The sequence below is a fragment of the Calidris pugnax genome, unplaced genomic scaffold (assembly GCF_001431845.1).
Source record: "Calidris pugnax isolate Ruff unplaced genomic scaffold, ASM143184v1 scaffold499, whole genome shotgun sequence".
NCBI lineage: Eukaryota > Metazoa > Chordata > Aves > Charadriiformes > Scolopacidae > Calidris > Calidris pugnax.
In genome coordinates this window covers 411,841-432,863 of record NW_015092476.1, presented here as the reverse complement: position 1 = coordinate 432,863, position 21,023 = coordinate 411,841, and the positions used below count along the sequence as shown (strand labels likewise).

At 54.6% G+C, this 21,023-nt stretch overlaps 1 protein-coding gene across 1 annotated transcript in view; it reads right to left on the bottom strand.

Moving 5' to 3' along the window:
* Positions 1-21,023, bottom strand: part of PAX5 (paired box 5) — a 141,348-nt gene that overhangs the window by 106,974 nt on the left and 13,351 nt on the right. Inside the window, exons 2-5 of the mRNA XM_014962565.1 lie at positions 20,214-20,379; positions 15,958-16,155; positions 12,254-12,318; positions 10,336-10,464 (exon numbers count right to left, since the gene is read on the bottom strand). Coding sequence (XP_014818051.1) covers positions 10,336-10,464; positions 12,254-12,318; positions 15,958-16,155; positions 20,214-20,379 — 558 coding nt within the window. The remainder of the gene's footprint in view (positions 1-10,335; positions 10,465-12,253; positions 12,319-15,957; positions 16,156-20,213; positions 20,380-21,023) is intronic.

The window sequence follows — 21,023 nt, the reverse complement described above, 5'->3', positions numbered from 1 at the left end:
AAAAAAAAAAAAAAAAAAAAAAATAACAAGAGGTATTTGGCTATCCCTGCAGCACCTCTGGGTATCCTGCAGACTGCTGATGATGCTGATGGTGCTCCACCTGAGCTGCCAGACACGATGGGCACACAGAGGGTGCTGGTGGTGGCACGGGCAGAACAGGGCATGCAGAGAGCCCTGCAGAGAGCCCAGCTGCACCGGGACCACTGCGTGCTGCAAAGGGCACGGTCCCTGTTTCCATCTGCGGCTCCAGGGCAGAACAAGCCCTGCCCCAGGGGACTGGGCTCCAGCGCAGCACATGGCGAGTAAAATGCTGTCCTTGGCAAGTACCACGGACTCCCTCCAAGCCTTGTGTGTCCTGGTGACTCCACCACGACAAACTTGTGAAGGTGCTCTTCTTGGCTTAGTCACATCCAGACGACACAGACATCCTGCGGGTACGAGTCCGTTACCTCCGCACAGCCACCGTGACCCGCCACTCACGTAATTAGCTAAAAACCACACAAAGTCCCAAATGCAGTCACCCAGCCTGGTGTAAATCACCACACAGCCTGTGCTGTGTTTCCTTCCAATGTTTGTTGAGTAATGGGATGGATTTCTAAATCATGGGACTGTTCTGGAAACGCCAGGAGAGACCAAAATGGGCAGGATTCAGTCAATAATGTGCAACCACCTCCAGTAATAAATAACCATTGGCACAAAGAGTACACACAAAGGCCATGGCAGGAAAAGCTGAACTGGGAGAAAACCTCCAGCCTCAGGACACCCCTATTTTCTGTGTCTCACTGATTTTGCCCTGTTTGCTTACCAGGAACTTCCCCATTGGCAACAACAGCAATGGCAGCTTAGAATATTAACTCTGGCTCTTCCCAAAGCACCAACAGAAAAAGTGTTTTTTCCTCTCTCATTCAGGATTTCAGGAGTTTGCCATTTCAGCCAAGAAAAGAATTCTGACTTAAAAATCCCAGCAAGTGTGAATCAAATCTTGCACCAGCCGTGGCAGAAGCAGATTCCAGTCCTACGTGACAATCCTGGTACCAGCAATGGGTTTTGTGCATCCATGAAGAAATCAGCCAACCTGCCTCTGCCCACAGGAGAACCCGGGTCACTGTTGCCCCAGGAAGAGGAACAGAGGCAGGATGGAGATGGGATGGAGAACCCGAGGCACAAATGGAGAGTGCAAACTGAGCATGAGGCGATGGAGAAGCCATTACCATTTACAAGCCTGACACAGAAATACGTGACACTGGGAGCTCCTGCTACCATGGAGGTGCCAAGTCATTTTCTTAATGCTTTAGCATCTGAACCTTTCCTGTGGGAACAGCCCCTGTGTCTCTCCAGGCACCATTCCCAACCGGCCAAATCTCTCTGTTCGAGGGCAAACACCCGCAGAGCCAGCGCAGCCCCCCGAGCTGCCCTCACATGCCTGAAATTGAAGGGTTTATTTTACCAGTGTGGAAGTATTCTGACAGACCTGAGCATCGTGGCTCTTCACGTGGGGAAAAAGGGAAAATCCAGCATTGCACAAAGCGTGCAACCCTCCTCTCAAGGGAGGAACACGTCACTCAAGGGCATCGTTTGAAAAGAACAAAAAATACCTGGGTACCCTGACAAAAACCCAAACAACAATGTTTTTTCTTTCTGGTTTTGCTCTTCAGTCCTCTCAGAGACTGTGACCAACATCACCAGGAAAGCTAATTGTGAAATTCTGTCAGTAATAATATAATATACCCAAGACAAAACTTTTATCACCTCTCTCTGTATGTGTGTGCAGGTGACAGATACGTTGGAGGTACGTACGTGCACGTTCTGTACAGACACACACCTACACACACGCACCCTGACTGCCCCTCAGCATTTCCTCCTCTCCGGACGCTACAAATTTCTCAATATAAAATCAGAATGATTCACCTTGCTCGTGACCTTTCTATTTTGTCTCATATTAGCATTTATAACAAACATCCACCAACACTGACAACTCCTGATTTTCCACAAAAACTGCTTTTTCTTTGGAAAATGCATTCCTGCAAAAGTACCCCGGTCAGCCCCAGAGCTGGCACTATCAGGATGATCTGACAAGGCATCTACCCCTAAACCGGATTTTAGCTAAAGGTGTATGAAGAGGTTATTCCTTGAAAAGCATCTAGCGCTCGACAGCTCCTGATGAGAACAGCTGGAGCTACAGCCGGGCTGTGAGGAGCGGTGGAAGACGGGGCTTTTCATTAACACCGCGCCGGGAAAACCCCTGCTCCGCCGACGCCGGTGGGGAAGCGGCAGGGCTTCACCCCGGCGCGGGAGGAGAGCTCTCTGGAAAATAGGGCCCCCCGGGACCGCATTAGGAGGAAAGTGACAAACACGCTTGACGTGCGCACACGACAGCCCGTAACCCGCTGGCTCAGAAAGGGCAGCCGCGCCGGCGGGGAGTTCTCCTGCGCTGAGCTCTGAAGGCAAAAAACCACCCACGGGCGAGCACCACCGACAGCCCATCCCTCCTAACACCTCAGGGATGAGGGCATGGGGATGCCCACCCTGGATATGGCTGCCTCCAGCCACTGCCATCCACCCACCTGTACCCTACATCCACAGGGACCCCAAAGAGGCCCTGGGTGCCCCAGAGCACAGGGATGTGGGCAGCCACCAGTGTTCCACAGCTCAGGATGCTGTAGGGAAGCACAAGGAGGGCTGTAAGAGCGTGGGATGCTCCCACTGTCCTACAGAGCTGGAAGGATTTGACCCAGCCATGGATGGAGGACCTCAACCCTTGGGCTCTATCACCCAGCTGGGCAGAGGTTGGTCCTTCCCTCCCCAGAAACACCATCCTGCCTCAGTGGCACCAACAAGAACACATCACCCTCAAACATCAGAGCTGCTTGGTTTGGGTACTGAAGTGGAGTTTTTCTCTAGAATTTCATGAGGAATGACAAAATACTCTCTTTTTCTCCTGAAAAGAAGCCTTGTGCCAGCTGCACTCCACTTGTTAATGTACAGAATGGCCAACTCAGTGCCAATAGCACCATGGATGGAGGGTGGCTCTTGGGAACACCCAAGGGTTTTAGTCTCATGCTGGGGGGGAGTCAAACTCCTCCTCCAGACACCCATCCACCACCATTTGCGGGTGCTATCACCATCCCTGGTGATGTCAAACCAGCACCATCCATGGGTGACACCATCATGGTTGGTATCAAACCACCACATTCCACAGGCAACACCATCCCTGCTCACGTCAAACCAGCACCATCCACAGGTGCCAGTGTCAAACCACCAGCATGGCCAGAGGCTGCTGCCACTTCAGGACGCCCTGTGTAAGGTGCACAAAAGGCAAATACAAAAAGTGAAGCAAAGCCCCCATGGAATTCTATACAAGGACTCAGGAAAAAAGCTTTCAGTGAAATTAAAAATCTGAAACCTCCACCAAGCCATAGATTGCATTGGACGTAGCACAGAAGAAGCCATCGCTGCCACGTAAGTAGCAAAGTTCAGCTCAAGCTGTGTTTGAAAGGATGATTCCAATGTCGGTGTGGTGAGGGAAAGCGGTCTCTGTCGAGGAGCCAACAAACCAACAAGACAAACGGCTCACCCTGCTCCGCAACACCGCGAGAGGATCCCTGAATGCAGAGGACAGTCTGCATCAGCAGGAGAAATTCAAATCAGTACCTGCTGACCCTGCGAAACCTCATCCCTTCAAAGGCTTCATCTCATTATCGTCACTGAAGTTATCCCCAGGAGTAAAGACAACCCCAGTGAGTAAGCACTGCTAAGTGGGGCTGGAAATTATTAAACTCCAGCACTTCCCCAGGACTGCGGAGGGGGGGTCTTTCTCTTCAGCCTCTGCCTGGACCTGAGTGACTCCCCCACCTCAGCTGACCGCCTGCACTACGGACAGTTAGGTTTCTGGGGGGTTTTATGCACTTTTCCGCTGCCTCTTTCTGGCTGCCACTGGCCTGGCAGCAGGGTCTGCACCCACATCCCCCTGTGCTGCAGGCAGGTGCCCCTGGTGTGGGACAGCCTGGGGGAACAGCCAGTGCCCCTCTCCATCTGCTCAGGGTCCCTCTGGGTACCCCTACTCATCACTGCCTGGACCTACAGTTCAGCACTTTGGCATCATAAAGCTCAAGTTTGTATTGGCAGGTGACTTTTTTCTCTCCATAACCTCCTGCTTTTTCCCTTCACAGTCTCTGTTTTTGCCTGTTTCCCTTGTAGTTCAGACCCTCACAGGCTTCAGTCCTTTGCACATCACTTGCACAGTGTAGAGGACCCCAGGGAGGAACTGGAGAGGACAATATTGAATCCCACCACGTGCTGTCAGGCTCAGGCCCTCATGCGGGGTGAGAGGAGTTACGGGGACTTGTGCCAGCACAGGACCTGGTCAATGTTCATCTTCTGCATTGAACTCCATCACCTGCTGCCTGCAGAGCATATTTTCCTCCTGCTGATGCCCCGGTGTGTGGACGGGCAGCACAAACACATCTGTGGGCTCCTTCCCCTCCCACACTCCCACCCCAGCAGCTGCCCAACGCCCTGCAGTGCCGTGACCCCTCGCTCAGTGCATTCTCACCAACAGGGATGCTCAACCTGCCAGGCCAAAAATGCCTAAACCTACTCAGGAAACCCCAAGGAGTAAGTCTGGGATGGGAGGATATCCCAGCCCCTGCTCAGGAGAGAAGAGGGCTTCTACACCAGAGCAGTATCTCACCAGAGCTGTTCCAGGAGGAGCTGTATCCCAAGAGCACGCACAAATTCAGGGGGACACAGGTCCCCTGTCAAGAGCAGTGGCCAGGAAGAGGGTGCCATGAGTGGCCAGAGCAGCCCCATGTTCCAGCCCTCAGAGACAGAAGAATAAAGATCCTCCATTGCCAGGGAAGCTACAATGAGATCTACTTTGTGTTTATGAAGACTTGGAAAGCCATGGCTGGAAAGGGGCTCACGACTAACCCCGTGGCTGGCTGGGGTCTCCTTACAACCCCTCCAAGTGAGCCACTGGCAGATCTCACCACTGAGGGCTTCAAGCCCCACGGAACGGTGCTCAGCAAGGAGGTGGGAGCTCACTGCTGGCAGGAGGGATGGGGACATGAGAAGGTCAGTGGGACCGAGAGGGCAGAACAGGCAGTCATTTTCTCCACCTCAAAAAGATGGAGCAGCAGGATGTCCCTGGACACAACTCATGGCCCGCACGAACGCACTACAGCTGATGGGCCAGAGCTCAGATGGGGACAGGGCTGTGGACACCACACTCAACCATGCTCAGCAAAGCCAGGTACCAGCAGTGGTTCTGGTGTTTAAAGAAGTGGAGCTAAATCAAAGGGGTAAAACACTTTACAGCCTTCCCAGCAATCTCCTAGAGCGGACACCCTGCAAGCCACATTGTCCCTCAGCCACAGGAGGAGGTGACAGAAGACCCCGGCAGCATCCCCTCAGCATTGTGCTGCCTTTTGGGGCTGCTGACCACCTGCCTTGTGGCCTCCAAGGCATTTGCACCCCCAGCCATGCAGGTCTCTGCCAAGCTGAGAGTGCAGCTCCTTGTTCCCATCCCACCGGGAAAACAGAGTTCACGGGCCTGGTACAGAGGAGAGATGCAGAACACAGGAATGCTGTCTGTATTATTAGTCCTCGCTGGTGTTTAGTCATGCTTGCTTTGTTTGCTTTGCTGTTCCTGGCCTCTCTCCCCCCCAGGATGTGTCACTGACTTGGTGAGCCCGTGTCCGCGTTTGTCAGTGCAGAGCTCTGGGAGGTGGGGTCTCCTGCAGCCAGCGCCGACGGAGACGTGCCCACAGGCACTGCTCAGAGGCCTACATGTGCCCACCCTGGGGCATCCCTGTGTGAAAACATCCTGATCCCAACAGCAGATGGTTTTATGAGGCAGTGGGCTGCACCCACCCCCAGATAACTCTCATTCCCACTAGTGTCCCTGCCCCTCGTGGGGGCTGATCCCCCCACAGAGAAGGCTGGGACCCAAACACCTTTAAATACACTGAGTCTGTGTTTAAAGGAAAGCCACTTTTCAGAGTCCAGTTGAGAAAACAAAGCACAAGCACCTGCATCATGGCACCAGATGCTGACAGCAACACGGGGCTACGGCTGGTGAGAATGGAAACAAGACAACCCCTACGAGTGAAGGTCTCCGGCTGCGCTGGTTTCAATTCCCCAAACGCCTCCGCCATTGGGAAGACTCTGTACCAGCAGATCTGAAATATGGTCTGTGCAGCTGGTTGGGTGCAGGTACCTAAATCTGCAGCCAGAAGGGGTGGCTGGGCAGCAGACACCCTCACCCCATGCCAAGGTGTCCGTCTGGGTGCTGCCGTCCTGCTTCCGACGGCGCGTCCTGGCTGGGACCGGCAGCGTGCAGTGGGGCGCTCATCGCCGCACGGAGCCCTTTGCTCGACCCACCTGCATCTCCAGGAGGGAGGAAAACAGCCCAGCTGGTCTGACACAGCCTGCGTCCCTGCCAGGAAACCCCCTGCACCCTCACAGAAGCAGCAGCCAGTGATGCTCCCTGTGCTGACCCCTGCGAGGGGGACATCAGCTTGCACGCCCCGAAATCGTGCCAGGATGGTGCTAACCACAGCAGGATGGGCCAGACAAAGCTTGTGCCTGTGCACCAGCGGTGTGATACAGCATCAGTGACACAACAGCCAACCCGGGCTTACAGAGAAACCTCTGCCTGAAAACAGATATCAGCCTGGCTCGGCTGCTACTCATGTTCACAAACTGCCCCTTTTACCTCCCATTTTCAGAGATTTCTGTGTGTTTCAGTGTCACAAGGGAGGTCACGAGCATATTTCTGCATCAGGGTTGTGGGTCTCAGACTGGGCTAAGCTGCTAAAAGCATGCGAATGTCCCGCAGAATCAGGTGGCTCACCACCAGAACATGCAGTAATGGCTCCAAAGGTCTTCCTTCCCACGTAGGGAAATGGTTTTGCACAAAGCAAGGAAGAGGCATGAGAAGGGAGATGCACATAATCCTCCCAACCTCTGCTCACAAGCCCACTGGGAGCCAGGCACATCTCTGTGGAGCTACGGGGACGGAGCCTCTTCCCCCAGCCCAAGCCGAGCCGCCGGCAGCCACCGAAGGCACAACTCCTTTACAGAGGGGAGCTGCTCAGGGCGGGCAGCCTGAGCCCTCCATCCGAGCAGGGGGCTCTGCACCAGCATGATGGTGTTCCTCCACCAAGATTGTCCAAGGGGCGGTGGACACTTGTGGATGGTGCAGCGGACACAGGGTGGGATCTCGTGGAAGGAGAAGTCCTGAGTTTTGCCATGGTCTGAGGGAGAGACACCGCTCTCCCGTGGAGATGGCACCACCTCTGGAAGAGACCTTGGGCCATATTCCATCCCCCAGGCACACGTGTCAGCTCCAGGATCTCAGCTAGGATGGCAGGAACATGCCAGGAGCATCCCCCTGTTTCATTCCAGCCCTTCTGCTGGCTCTCCCTCACCAGCAGAGCTCTGCAGCGCAGGATAGAAACCAGGGCAAGGGGAGAGAGGGGTGAAGGGAGAAGGAGGGGTGGTCTCTGCCTTGTTGTGCTTTGGCCCTTCCTCCCCTTCACGGGACCCTCAGAGCCCCCTCCAGAGCACCTGCAGCCCAGTGACTCCCTGTCACCGTCTCTGCCTGGACTTGTGTGCCTGCCAGGGACACAGCTCCCTTTCACCATCCTCTTGCTGCTCATGAAGGATTATTGAACCCCAAAGCTCAGGGACCTTTGGCTTTCAGACAGGGGATGCTCAGTGTTCCCCAGAAACGCCCACTCTGCAAGATGTCCCATCATGGGGCCACCACCAGACACCCGACCAGCTGTAAGCAGCACGGGGAAACCCATCCCTGCCCTGCTGCTGGCTGGGGACACCGGAGGGAGCATCCCACCCACTCGGGGTCTCACTGCCCACCCTCAGCTTCCCCAAAACACACCCTGTTTTCTCGAAGGTAGCACAGCGGGATTGTCCCGCGCATCTCTGCCACCCATCTGCATCTCGACGGCTTTTCCCCGGGCTGCGGGGCTGGGAGAAGGTGCCACCACAGAACCCAGAGGAGGCCAAACAGCGAGATCACCACCCAGCAGCCCCCTCTCTCTGCCTCGTCACCAGCAGCCTGCTCCCCGTGTCAGTCTCCGGTAGCGTGTCCTTTAACCACAAGTGAAAGCAGCCGATCCCCCGTGAAGGCACATCTGCTCTGAGTCTGTATTACAAGGGGGAAAAAAATGACACCTTCAGCTATATAAACCAATAAAGACTGTCTGATTTGGTTTGCCCCTGTTGCTCGCCAGCAAGCTCCCCACTGGGTTAAAGACTGGTGACATCTGCTAAAAAAAATAAATGTCAAGAGCGAGGAGAACAAACCCGGGTAATGAATCACAGCGAGCGCTCGGTGCCGCTGAAGCCGGAGGGGAGAGTCCACCCCACTCCGAGGCTGGCATCGCCGGGCCAGCACGGTGACTCCAGCTCCAGGAGAGGCACCCAGGGAGGGGATGGTGGGCACACACCTCGCAGAGGACGCTGAGACACGGGGCAACTCGGCCAAGGGCAGGGTGCGAGGGGCTCCTCGCCGAGGTGGTCTCTCCCGGCTCTCCAAAGCCGGGAAATGGCAAAGTTAACTCTGCCCCCTTGTGCATCCGCCTCATGATACAGGACGTAATTAGAAGGTGACACACTTCTCTGCCTTAGAGGTGAGCACCTACTACCCACCTCCACCGTGGAGCCTTGGGATGCCTCTGTGGGCACCTCGCGCCCACCCGTGCAGAAGGAGCTTGTCCTGAGCAGGACGGGGAGGGTCACGGAGGCTCCTGGGGCTCCCCTGGAACAAGGAGGCTGGAATATCTGCTTGTGCCTCTCTGAATCCACAGATCCGAGCCTGTTCTAAAAGCAGCTCACACACTCTGCTGAGGACAGCATTCCTGTCCGGCTTATGAGCTCTAAAGTCATGACTCATCCTGCCAAAATGAAGTGGGGTTGTTTTAGAAACCACGTGCTCTCTTCTAAAAATGAACTGGCAAAAGGTGGGGAATTTCTCACCTCTGCTTCTCATCTTTCCAAGGAAACATTTAATTATTTTCTCTGTGATTTCAGAAGCTTCTCATTTCTTAGCCAGAGTCTTCTCCAGCTTAAACCAGAGTCTTTTGTGATGGCGGGCGCCCAGGAGCCGGTGCCTCGGGACAGGGCTGTGTGGTTTCAGCACTGACAGCCTCTCGCCTGACACGGCTGATAAAACACAGAATTTCTACCCTACATGCCCTAATGCCTAATTTATCCATGCAGTTGAAGCCTTGATTTGGAAAAAAGCATCAGACAGACAATCACAGAGTTAACTAACGGTGTACTCAGCAAGAACCCAAACTCAGGGAGTTTTATACCCCCACCATCAGACCAGTCCTCACGTGGCTGTAATTGGCCCCAAAAGCCCCTTGCAGTTTTCCCCCCACTTTCAGTAAACAAAGCAACACTCTGCGAGTGGACCAGGCATTTCCACCAGCACATCTGCAGACACTCGACCCCATTTGTGCTACTTCTTGCCCAGTTTTAGTCAGGGGTCCCCAGCCCACCAGCAAACCCCCTCCTCCAGGTGTCCCCTGCAGCCAGGACCTCAGCATCCCCCTGAGGCTCTGGGTCCTCTCCCAGAGTCTTGGCCTCAGCTCCTCTCTGTAAGTTCTTACTGAGCAAGAGGGATCCTCCAGACCAAAGACACTTCACTAAAACATCAGCTCAGAATTTCTCCTCTTCCCTTCCCCTCTCTCCTCAGCATCCTTCCCTCCAAAGCAGTGTTTTCATTAGGAAGATGCCAAGGATGCACAATGTCCAGGACCATACACCCAGCAGCAGATCTGAGGCATGATGGCAATGCCCAGCCCCAACCACAGCGTGCTCATTTCCAATCCTCCCGCATTGACAAAAGCCCCCAGTGCTGGGGGACCTGCAGAGATGCAGCACAGCAGATAGCTCTGTCATTAATTTTCTGTCTCTTTGTGTTTAGGGACACCTCCCTGACATCTTTTCATTTCAGGTGGTCACAGAGTCAGCATAACAGTGACTCTTCCCCTTTTTGCTGGTGGGAGGGAAACATTCCCCGGTCAGGAGAAAGGTCTGGTTAAAAACTGTGGCACAACCCCAGTGCTTTCAGAAACACCCAGCCAAGCCCCTGCTCCTCAAAGAGGTCCTGCCTCCATCACAGGGTCACACCAGAGGTCCCCAGCCTGTCTGTGACCTTGGCAAAGACCTGCCGAAATGAGACTCAACCCCACTGTTAGACGGTGATGGGAGGCGACCACAGCTCCACCACGGCACAGGCGCACGGCATCTGCCCCATCCCCATCCCATCCCTCCAGCCCCATCCCACCCCATATCTCCCTCTACCTTCGTCCCGCTTGCGCTTGTTGCTCTCGGTGCCGGGGGAGGCGATGCCCAGGATCCCGCTGATGGAGTAGGAGGAGCCGGCAGAGTCGGTGCTGACAGAGGACACCTGGGTCACGGACCCCGTGGAGGCTACAAGGCAAGGACAGTCAGTCAGTGGGCAGGACAGCACCAGCACCAGCCCACCCCAAAAAAGCCACCAGTCCCCATGGCCACTCTTTGCCACCATCACAAGGTGCTGGAGCCAGATGCTGCAGGGTGGAGGATGCTCTTCCCCCATCACCCCGTCCTGAGCAGGGCACAGTGGGAAGGAGCATCACTTGGGCCAGTGGACACCATCAGGTGACACCCCACCCCATGTCACCAGCAAGGTGGACGGAGCCAGTGAGGAGCTCAGTCATCTGAGAAGGGTCTCCTTCCACGGATGAGGTCCCCAGCAAGGTCCTGGGGCAGGGACCACGTAGGAGCAGGGCAACTTCCACTCACCGTGCTTGGTTTGCCACCTGCGTCCACTGGCCCAGGCCACCAGCCCAGGTAGCTGGATTGCCCAGGGGCAGCCAGTTGTGGGTCACATGGCTGAAAGGCCCCGAGGCTTCCCAAAACATGAATTCAATCCCCTTTGCTTTAACCGAGCCCTTAGGAAAGGTTGCAGGATGTGCCCAGCCAAGAGGGGATCATTCATCACAGCCTGGAGACGCTGAGGGGCTGCAGTGCTCACTGTGAGATGCTGTGGAAGGAGGCAGAGGAGGTAGCACCACTGTCACCTCCATCTGCTGACAGGCTGGCATGTCCCTGCGGCCCAAAGAGCACCGCGCACACCCGAGCACGGGGGCATCCTCTGCGGGACCACGATGAAGACCCCCAGAGACAGCCCACAGGGAGCAAACGGGCATTGGGAATCCCTGCTGCCTCCATCAGCCCCAACCCCTCAGAAACAAGATTTCTCTCGTTTTCCTCAAGGAGAGGCGGCCCTCAAGCCACCGCAGCAAACTCAGGGATGTTTTTCCTCCTCTGAGACTGTTTTGGCATTTCCCAGAGAAAAAAGCTCAGGACAAGGGGCTGTGGCGTGATGTCTTTGAGAAGCCCGTGGTGTTCAGATGGCCCTGTGCCCACGCTCCCTGTCTCACAGGGCCAGCCCACCCTGGCCAAAGGGGCCTGCAAGCGTGTACCCATTTCTCGGGGGACAGTGTGAAGGCAGGGAGGAACCGGGGCCCCATCCCGCCTCCCTTCTGCCAAGGGACCAAGGGCTCACACGTGCTCTGGCAGCTTTCTCAGAGCAGAGACAAAAATAAATGAGCCCTGAGCCCTGCCCAAGCCTCTCCATCCCTGCAGCCTGGCAGAGCAGGTCCCCCAAGAGACACTGTCACCCCCAGGAGGGCTGGGGACACCGCTCCAGCCCCCGCCAGGGACGTGGCCGCCCTCGGGGCGCAGCGTCGCTGGTCTGCCGTGGAATTAAAGTTTCGGAAAGTTTTGCTACCTCTTCACTCAAGACTGCAAGTGCACAAAGAATTATGGAAGGGACGGCTGATAGATGAAAAAAACACATTCAAAACTACTTACTGACTAATGATGCAGAAAATGTTATGAATAAGTATCCCTTTCTTGATTTATTACTTTAATTATCTGACATTCTATAGACCCCCATTAGTGGGGGTTTTTTGGTTTAGATTTCAATTTTCTGTCTCATGGTGAAAGCTATTTATCATAATAATCAGTAAAATTCAAAACCTTTTAGCAGTATTTATAAAATTCATTTACTATGTTCAGCCCTTGGAGAATGACAAAGAAGGCGCATTAGCACGTGTGCTGAAGTGATTTATGCAGAATTATCTGTCCATAAGAATGATTAAAAGTTCTTTAGAATATTTGTAATCCATTATGCTTTTTTTTTAATATATTTTTTAAAAAAAGTTTTCCTTACCTATGCTGTGACTGGAGGCTGGGACCTGCTGATTGGGTGGCTGCTGCACCTTCGTCCGTATGATCCTGTGTGCAGTGGGAAAGAAACGACTACTCAGCATTAAGCAGGAGAGGGCAGGGGGCATCAGACTGGTTTTTTCAGTTTGGGACACCTACATCAACAGAAAAATTCTTTTCTGCCTGTTACCCCCTCCTCATGCACTGAAAGTCGACTTGAAGTTTGGCGGATGGGCCCAGGACGGTGTCTTTGCCCCCAGCCCCTGCCATGGGGGACGTTTGGGTGACCGACTCCAACACGCTCCTCGGGATGCAGCAGAATTTGGTGCTTCAGTCCCGTTGAGGACCAAGTCCCCACCACCCCAGAAAGAGACACCCATTGCAATTTGGGCAGCTGTGGGGCCAGCAGCCCCTCCTCGGGGACACCTCTGAGCCCAGGCGTCCCACCAGGCTGTGATCTGCACCCCTGGGTGCTGGGACACATTTCAAAGGCCACCCCAGGCACAGCACTCCGACAGCTAAAGCACTTGGATACCTGGGAAAAAGGGCTGCTTAGCCAAATTAATATTAAAACAAAAAAACGTGTCGGATTAAATGCTAATCTTAAAAGCTGAATAACTACATTGTCACCGCTGGGGACAGCCTCTGCTCTGGTTTATAACAGTGTCAATCAGGAAAAAATTCAGAGGTGCAGAGAGATTAGAAGGCGTGTGTTGTGTGGCAGGACAGGGGGCAGCTGTGGAGAAGAGCTGGGGAGATGCTCTGCCGAGCGCTCGCTGTCCCATGGGCAGTGAGAACAAGGGAAGACGGGGTCTGGGACACCTCTGGAGGTAACGGCTCTGCCACCGGCCGCAGCGGCCTCGGACAGGGCCTGGGGGAGGTTCACTGCTCGCCCTCCACACATCTCCCACATGGAGCTCTGTTGGCAGCCAGAGAGCTGCTCCTCCTCCTCCTCTCCCCGTCTGACAAACCCTTCTCCCTTCTCTCTGGGACAGGAGAGAGGAGGGCAGGCGTGAGATGGGGCTGGCACGGGGACGCGTTCACGGGGGCAAACAGCAGCCGCTCACTGAGAGTCACCCCCTGAGCTGGAAGAGGAGCCACCATGCCTGGCCCCGTCCCAGAAGGGGACACACTGCTGTCCCCATCCCCTGCGGAGTCTCATGGAGGTTGGTGGGAACAAAGTCTGGAGAAGCTGATGGGGGTGAAGTGTCTTCTGCGGCGGCTGGAGCATCCAAGCCCAGTGGGGTCATCAGAGGGGGCTGTGAGGGCAAAGACCTGGGACTCTGAGAGCAGAAATAGCCCCCACAGAAGGTGCCGTGGCGGGGAGGGAAGGGTGTCCGGGGCCTTCTGACACATAAACGTCTTCATCTCCGGAGGGACAGAGGACCAGAGCGCTCCGAAGCAGCTGGGCAGCTCTCGGCTTATTTGAGCAAAACTAATCGCAATGATTAATTAAACCCTAATCACACAGAGTTGCTCCTGCTGCGGAAGAGTGGCCTATTATTAATATTAATTAATGTTATTAATTAATAATAATAGTTATTATTCACTCATATACGGGGGCAGGAGCTCAAATTCCTCTGCTAAAAGGCACCCTGGGCAGTGGGGATGCGCTGGGCACGGTGTGTCCCCATGTCCCCTGTGCCCCCAGGAGCGGTGACAGCTCCGGGGAGGGAATGGCGCCGGAGGAGGCAGGGACGGGACGAGGAGCTGCGCTGCAGCTCTGTGAGTCCCATCCACTTGGCATCACCCTCCCCACCACGGGACAGGAACCACAGGGAGCCGTTTCCAAGGGTCCGTGGCCACAGGGCAGCACCTGATTTGGGCATCCATCACCCCCTCAGTGCAGGGGCTGCATCCCTGGCGGGTAACACCCCCACCAGCCCAGCTTGGGTGCACACACCTAATTTTAAATATAAGGACGAATCCCACAGAGTGCCGCATGGGACTGGGGGGATTTAAGGTTGCAGCCAAGTGTTTTGATGTGAATTCCGGGTTTCCTGCCATGACAGTTGGGGCTGGGTTTCCAGGACGCGCCCCGAGGCTGGCACAAACAACTCCCTGGGTGAGCAGACTGACTGGGAAAGATTGTGTGCATTTTTAGAAAGGGATTTCGTACCTTTAAGAAAAGGACAAGATCATAGCCACAGCCACAAGAGGATGAGAAAGAACAATATTTCTGGCCAAAAGTCCTGGTGGCGGATCACGCACGGGGTTTCTGATGGAATGGCAGTGGGGACATTGTGAGTGTGGAAACACACAGGGGCACAGCAAGAGGGAGAAGGCAGAAACCGGCTCAAAACACAACTGGAAGCCACTTCAGCCTCTCGTTTTCCTAGGGCTATGACTGCCCGTTTCGGCAGGCTCCTGGAGGATGCCTGAAGTCCTACCACACAAACAGAGGGCTGCACATGGCTGCGATGCTCCCCACATGGCAGGGGTGAGCTTGCCCTGAGTTACTCGGGGCTGGTCAGAGTGGGATTTTCCCTCAGCTTTCCTGGTGTCTGCATTATTCCTCCAATCCTTAAACCTGGAAATGCCACCTCTGTAGGGTCACTGGGTGCTACTCCAGAGCCCCAGCGAGGCTGGAGCTCCCAGGGAGCAGCAAGGGCCGCGGGTGAACGGACCCATTTTTGCTCTTAAACACACAAAACATATGACTCAACCTTCAGTTCGGCAAGAGAGAGCCACCTCTCTCCGCTCACGCCAGGGAAGCCACGCCGGCTACTCAAGCGGCAACTCCATGAATGCAAATCAGGTTGGGATAGCCAATAAAAAAAGAATATTGCATCAATTTATTTCACGTCCATGGACACAGATGGGACTTTACAGCCAGCCGCATGCAGAGAATTTGCATGCGGTCGCACCAGGGAAAGCCATCTCGCCGGTGTGGGGCAGCCGATGCCCGGCAGGGACCAGCCTCCGCGGCGGAAAGGAGAGAGCTCTGCTGCCAGGGAGCGGGTGGGAAAGTACTAATCCCTTATTATGGGTCTGGCAGGGCTGGGGACATAGCAGAGTGCTCCACAGGGTTTTTCCAAGGGCAGCCTCAGACGTTCCTCGGGACAGGAGGGTGACACGCGATGGCGGGGTGTCCGCAGAGCCCCAGGCCCCCTGCGAGCCCAGCCCTGCCCAGCAAGGTCAGGGCAAGACTCCCCGAAGTGGGGGCTGAGGCTCTGGGTGAGCTTCTCCTGCATTTTCACAAAAGCAATTCGAGGCCACGTAAGTGTGTCCGTGTCACTCGAAAGCTACCGGCCAAATTCCCCCGGCGATGCTGACGCTGACGGCGGCCCTGGGCCACCTTCACGAGACCGAGTGGGTGTCGGGAGGACAGAAGGGGTACCTTGGACCCACGACCTGGCTCCCCTCCTACAGGCACCTGGCCCCTCATTTACCCAGATGACTGTTGCCCCCCTCGACGGCCAGCTGAGCTTCTATCCAAGGGAGACACGTTCCCCCAAACCACCGAGGCCTCATCCAGAGCCAGCAGGTGGGATGGTGGCCACTGAGGACAGGGGAACGTACGCACAGGACAGCAGCGGGGCCTGCCTGTCCCTAGGAAACGCTGAATCTGGGATGCTCTGGTTGCCGAGGTGAGCCCACCGCTGGTCCCCAGCCCCAAATCCAGCACAAAACAGCCAGTCCTACACCCAGAGGAGGCAGCGACAGGGCTGCCAAGGAGCCTCCCTCCCCGGGAGTGGCAGGTTTTACCTGTTAATTGAGCTGACGCTGGGCACGGTGTCATTGTCGCACACTCGCTCAGCGAGGAGTCTATCCCTGATCTCCCAGGCAAACATGGTGGGATTTTGGCGTTTGTACTCTGCGATTTTTTCGACGACTTTGGGTGTGGCGACCTTTGGTTTTGATCCTCCAATCACTCCGGGCTTAATGCTCCCGGTTTCGTAATACCTGGGACAACATCCAAAACAAAGCTTCAGTTATCACCAACAGACAGAGAACATGCTCCGAGATTTATAGAGAACATAATTTCAAGGTAACCAAACCCCAGCAAATCCTGAGATACATCTTCACTTCCACATACACATTTTCTGCCTATGTAGTGCTTTATCACCCAATAGATTAACTTATAGTAATTGGAATTGGGCCTCGGGATACAATATATATTTTTCTGTAATAGCAAGACAAAAGAAACAATGCAAGATTAAAGGGCATGCCGGGATCCAAAATTAACTGAAAATGTGTGTTATTAATCAGCGGTACTGGCAATAATAGAAACAAATCACACCGAAGACCACTTTTTGCAGTGTACTCTCTTGTAGTAAATTACTGTTTCTACAGAAATTCTCTGTCATTAATATCTACGGCTTGTTATCATCTCATAGCGAAATGAAGGATAGGTATTTTATTTTATTTTATTTTATTTGCACTGCCAGACTAAATACACTGGCATATCTTTTTTTCCTATTTTATGGTTTAAAATATGCACATCATGGTTTTAATAGTTAATATTTTTCAAAATGTGTTCTTTCTAACACTATGTTTTCAGTAGTTCCAGTCACAGGTGCCGGGGTGGAGGGAGCTCCTGCTGGCTCGGGGGCTGCTCTCCTTCACCCTCCTCCCATGCAGCACCTTCACCCACCCAAAAGGCGGGGAGGCTGGGTCCCCAAAACCACAGAAATCCGCCAGATTTTGTCACACATAAATCACAGTCTACCCTTTTCCTGAATGAAGAAGCCCTGACCGCGCTGCTGAGAGCAGGATCCATCTTTTTATCCATCGTCTTTGATGGCAGACGCTGAGCCGGAGGACGCTGCTCCGCGCTGCCGGGGAGCACCGGGGTCTCGGCTCTCCCCAGCCCCCCACGTCTCCCTTCCCTCTGAATTTTCTCGTGACCAGATGAAAAACAAAACCCCGCTCCAACCCTCCACAACTGCCCCCAAAGCAGGGAGCAGACCTCGGCCCCGGGAGCCGGCCTTGGACCAGGCATCTGCCAGGCCCCTGCTCCCGGCAACTCAGACACCCCCAGGCCATGCCCAGCGCCCACAGACCTGTCAGGGAGCTGGGAACGGGCTCCCAACTAAGAACATAAGACTGCTTATTAATATATTTTCTCTGCAGCTACTTGACATACCCATTATATGAAGAAAAAAAAAAAAAAAAGAAAAAAATAAATTAATTCCCCCATCTTTCCAGCGTGAGCAGAACACAAACAGGCTGCGCAGCCGGAGTCTGCCTCACTGCACCACACAACCCTCCTCATCACACCCCTGACAAGACACCTGGGTTCAGTCTTTCTGGGAGAGCTCCGTGTGCGGGGCCTAAAATCCCTGTGAGGAACCTCCTCACGTTTCCAGGTTTCCCGGCTGCAGGTGTGAGACTCGGATCTGCCAGTCTCCACGAGACATTTAAGCAACACTAGGAATGGGAAGCATCAAGTGTCGGGGATGGATTAACCCCCCCCCGGTGTCCCCAAACACAGCCGATTAGGGCAGGGGGGTAAATCCAGCTCCTCCTGAGGACATGGCAAAATGATGGCAAACGTGGTCCATAAGCCCAGGAAAACCTCGCACCCTCTGGCCCCGAAGCCTTCGCTGCTGGTCCCTCTCCTGAGCCGGGGGTGCCGGCGGGAGCCAGACAATGCCGGCAACGCTACCAAACAAAAAGTGCCAATTTCCTTGGATCCCGTCAAAACGACGGGTTTTACAGGTGTTCCCAAACATTGTTCCCCAGCAGCACCTCGCCGCAGGGTGACACGGCAGCTGCAGGATGGGGAGCGGCGCTGGCACCGGGGGGACTCCCCAGGGTGGGGATGCCGTGATGGCAGCGGCCCCCGCGCCACGGCCACGGGCACGGCCCACTCGGCGGGGGACACAGCCCCAGTGCCCTCTGGACAGGCGGACCCCCACTCACAAAGTCCCCCAACCCGTGCTGCACAGCCCTGGCACCCCGGGTCCCCGTCTGCATTTTTAAGGCAGGACGGCCACAAACAGCTTCATTTCACCCCATCGGGCCCAGGCCTTCTGCTCCCAGCCAGCTGCAGGTGCAGGCAAAGGGTGGGTGCCCCCGGGGACCCCCCTGCCCGGGGTGAGGTTTCAGCAGCGCTGCAGCCCCTGTCTCCCTGCCGGCCTTCTCTCAGGCCATACCAAGGACTGAGATATTCCCACCACGAAACTCCAAATGTAGGGATTTATCAGGAGGATCCCTGTTTTTCACGCACATACGTGCACATGCAAAAATGCACACACAGAGAGAGCTCCAATTACAGTGACATTTTACCCACTGTAATTATTAGTTATGAAAATAATGAGCTATGAAATTCCAATTTATTGTTGACAACTTTAATGACAAAGCTGCGGAGCCTGGCTCTCAGCTCCGTACCACAAATACACCTAACGCGAAACCTTTCCCAACTATCTGAAGTAAAACCAACCGTCAGACAATTGCCCCAGGGGGTGAATAAACGGCCCCTTCCTCACGGGCGCGTGGGTCCTGCTGGGAATTGGTGGCCACTGGGCCGCAGCCAGGAGCGTGGCCAGCCGGACCGCGCCGGTGGGTGGGAGCTGGGGCCAGAGCCGGTGCCGGCCACGGAGCCCCAGAGGAGGGACACAGCCCGCCACGGGCAGGCAGGGATCAGACAAAGCCCATGGAAAGTTTTCCCCTCTCAAACAGCAAAGGGATCGGCATCCTCGAACCGAGAGCAGGAGGAAGGCGCGTGGCTGGCGGGGGGTACCGCTCCCTGACACCACGGAGCGAGGGGCCGGTGCCCCCCGCTCCCCACAGGGGCAGGGTCGGGGAGGGGGCGTTTGGCAGCCAGAGAGGGTGGGAAGGAGGGACAGCGGGGAAAAGTGTGCCAGGAGCCAGGAAACCAGGGGCCTGAGGCTTTGCCAAGTCAGCCTGAGCTTCAGCTCTTAAGTGGCCATGGAGAGACCGTAAGTGCTGCTAAGCCAAGCACATCCCCAGCCTGACACCACCAAAAAAAAAAAATCATCTTAACAGTCTTTGCAGCCACGCAGTGTCCAGGAGAGCTAATTGGTTAAAAATTGGAAAAGATGGTAAAAATAAAAATAGTAAGAATAAAATTGTAAATAATGAAGTTAACCATGAAAAATTAGTTAGTTCAGGAATTAGCTTTTCCAGATTATCAATAAAAGCATATTCTAACAAAAAAACAAAAAAAAAATATTTTCCTTAATGGAAGTTGCTCAACTGCCTGAGAATACCTGGAGCCCAAAACCCTTTTAACACTATAATTTACACAACTCATATTCAGATTTCTTCACAAGCTACAAAGAAGCAAGGATGGTATTTTTGACCTGACCCTACGTCAAATTTTAAAACGAAATCAGGAAATTACATGCAGCCAGAGTTTAATTTCCTACTGCCGTGGAGGTTCGAGCAGCTGCAGCCTGAACAGAGGGCTGTTCCCAAAACAGCCAAAATCTAGATAGTTGATAGTTACTTCTGGTATTCTCTGCTCTAATTAAGAAGGTAATCCAGCACAAGAATAGGGAAACAGTGGGACAAACTGCAAAATACCCTTTGTGAATGAAAGTGTGGCGATGTCAATGTATATATATCATATATCATTACACTATTGCTGAGAAACTCTTCTCCATAAAGCAAAGTGAGTGGCTTGCACAACTTCTATTTTTTTTCCCCATTTTAGTGAAGTTGACTCCCAGATTTCTGCACTCATTCAGAGCAGGGAGGTGTGTGATGACTCCACACGCAGCCAACGCTCCCCACCGGCGTCGGGGGCCTCGTGTGACAATCACCCACAGGAAACAGCGAAAAGGGCAAAACCAGACATGCCAACGCTGGCACTTTTTCCCCACAACAGGCACATAAAACCACGCGTGTCCAGGAAGCCCCTCTCCTCCCCGGACCCATCCCCTGAGGTTCCTGCCGCTCTCCGTGTGTTCGCAGCCCCCACCGAGGGGCTGGCGGTGACAATTTCTCTTGACGGACAGGGCAGGATTTGCCGCCCCCCCACCCCCCTTTTTTACCTGCCAAGTATTTTGCTGACGCAGCCGTGGCTGACGCGGAGCTGCCGGGAGATGTCACACGGCCGGACCCCTTGGTGGGCGAGCTCCACGATCCTTTGGCGAACGACATCTGGGAGGGGGCGGCCGTTGACGAAAACTCCCCCCAGCTGATTCACGCCTCCATGTCCTGGGAACACAGAGGGGGAGAGGGGAGGGGAGGGGGAGGGAAGGAGGGCAGGAGAAGAAGAGCCGTGTGAGAGTTTCGGACGTTTCTGCGGGGCAGACCCCCCCGGCAGAGCATCCCCCCCACCACCAGCACAGGAGGTGTCCGCGGCCGCTGCTGCGGTGCCGGTGACCGGAGGGGTGACCGGAGGGGAGGACCCTCCTGCGGGGAGTCAGACCGGGCCCGCGGGGGGAAACGGCCACGGGAAAACACGCGGGGATGCCCGGCTCGGAGGCCGGGAGGGGCCTGGCGCTGCCCCGGGGGGCACAGGCTGCCCCAAAGCCCCCCGCTGGAAAGAGGGGTGGTGGCACAGCCTGCCCCCCCTCTGTGTCCCAGCACAGGAGGGGATACCCTCGTGTTCAGGGTTGTTATTTTACCAAATGCCTTGACTTAATCAAAAGCCAAAAAAAAAAAAAAAAAAAAAAAAAAAAAAAAAAAAAAAAAAAAAATTTTTTTTTTTTAGGAAAAAAAAATAATAATCCTGCTTACAAAGAAGAGCCATGAAGAAGCAGCTGACATGTAAGTTAGTCATACTTCCTTGTGCTTGTCTCCTAAAGACATACATGGCCAATCTGCTCACAAAATCCACAGACACCCTGTTAAACAGG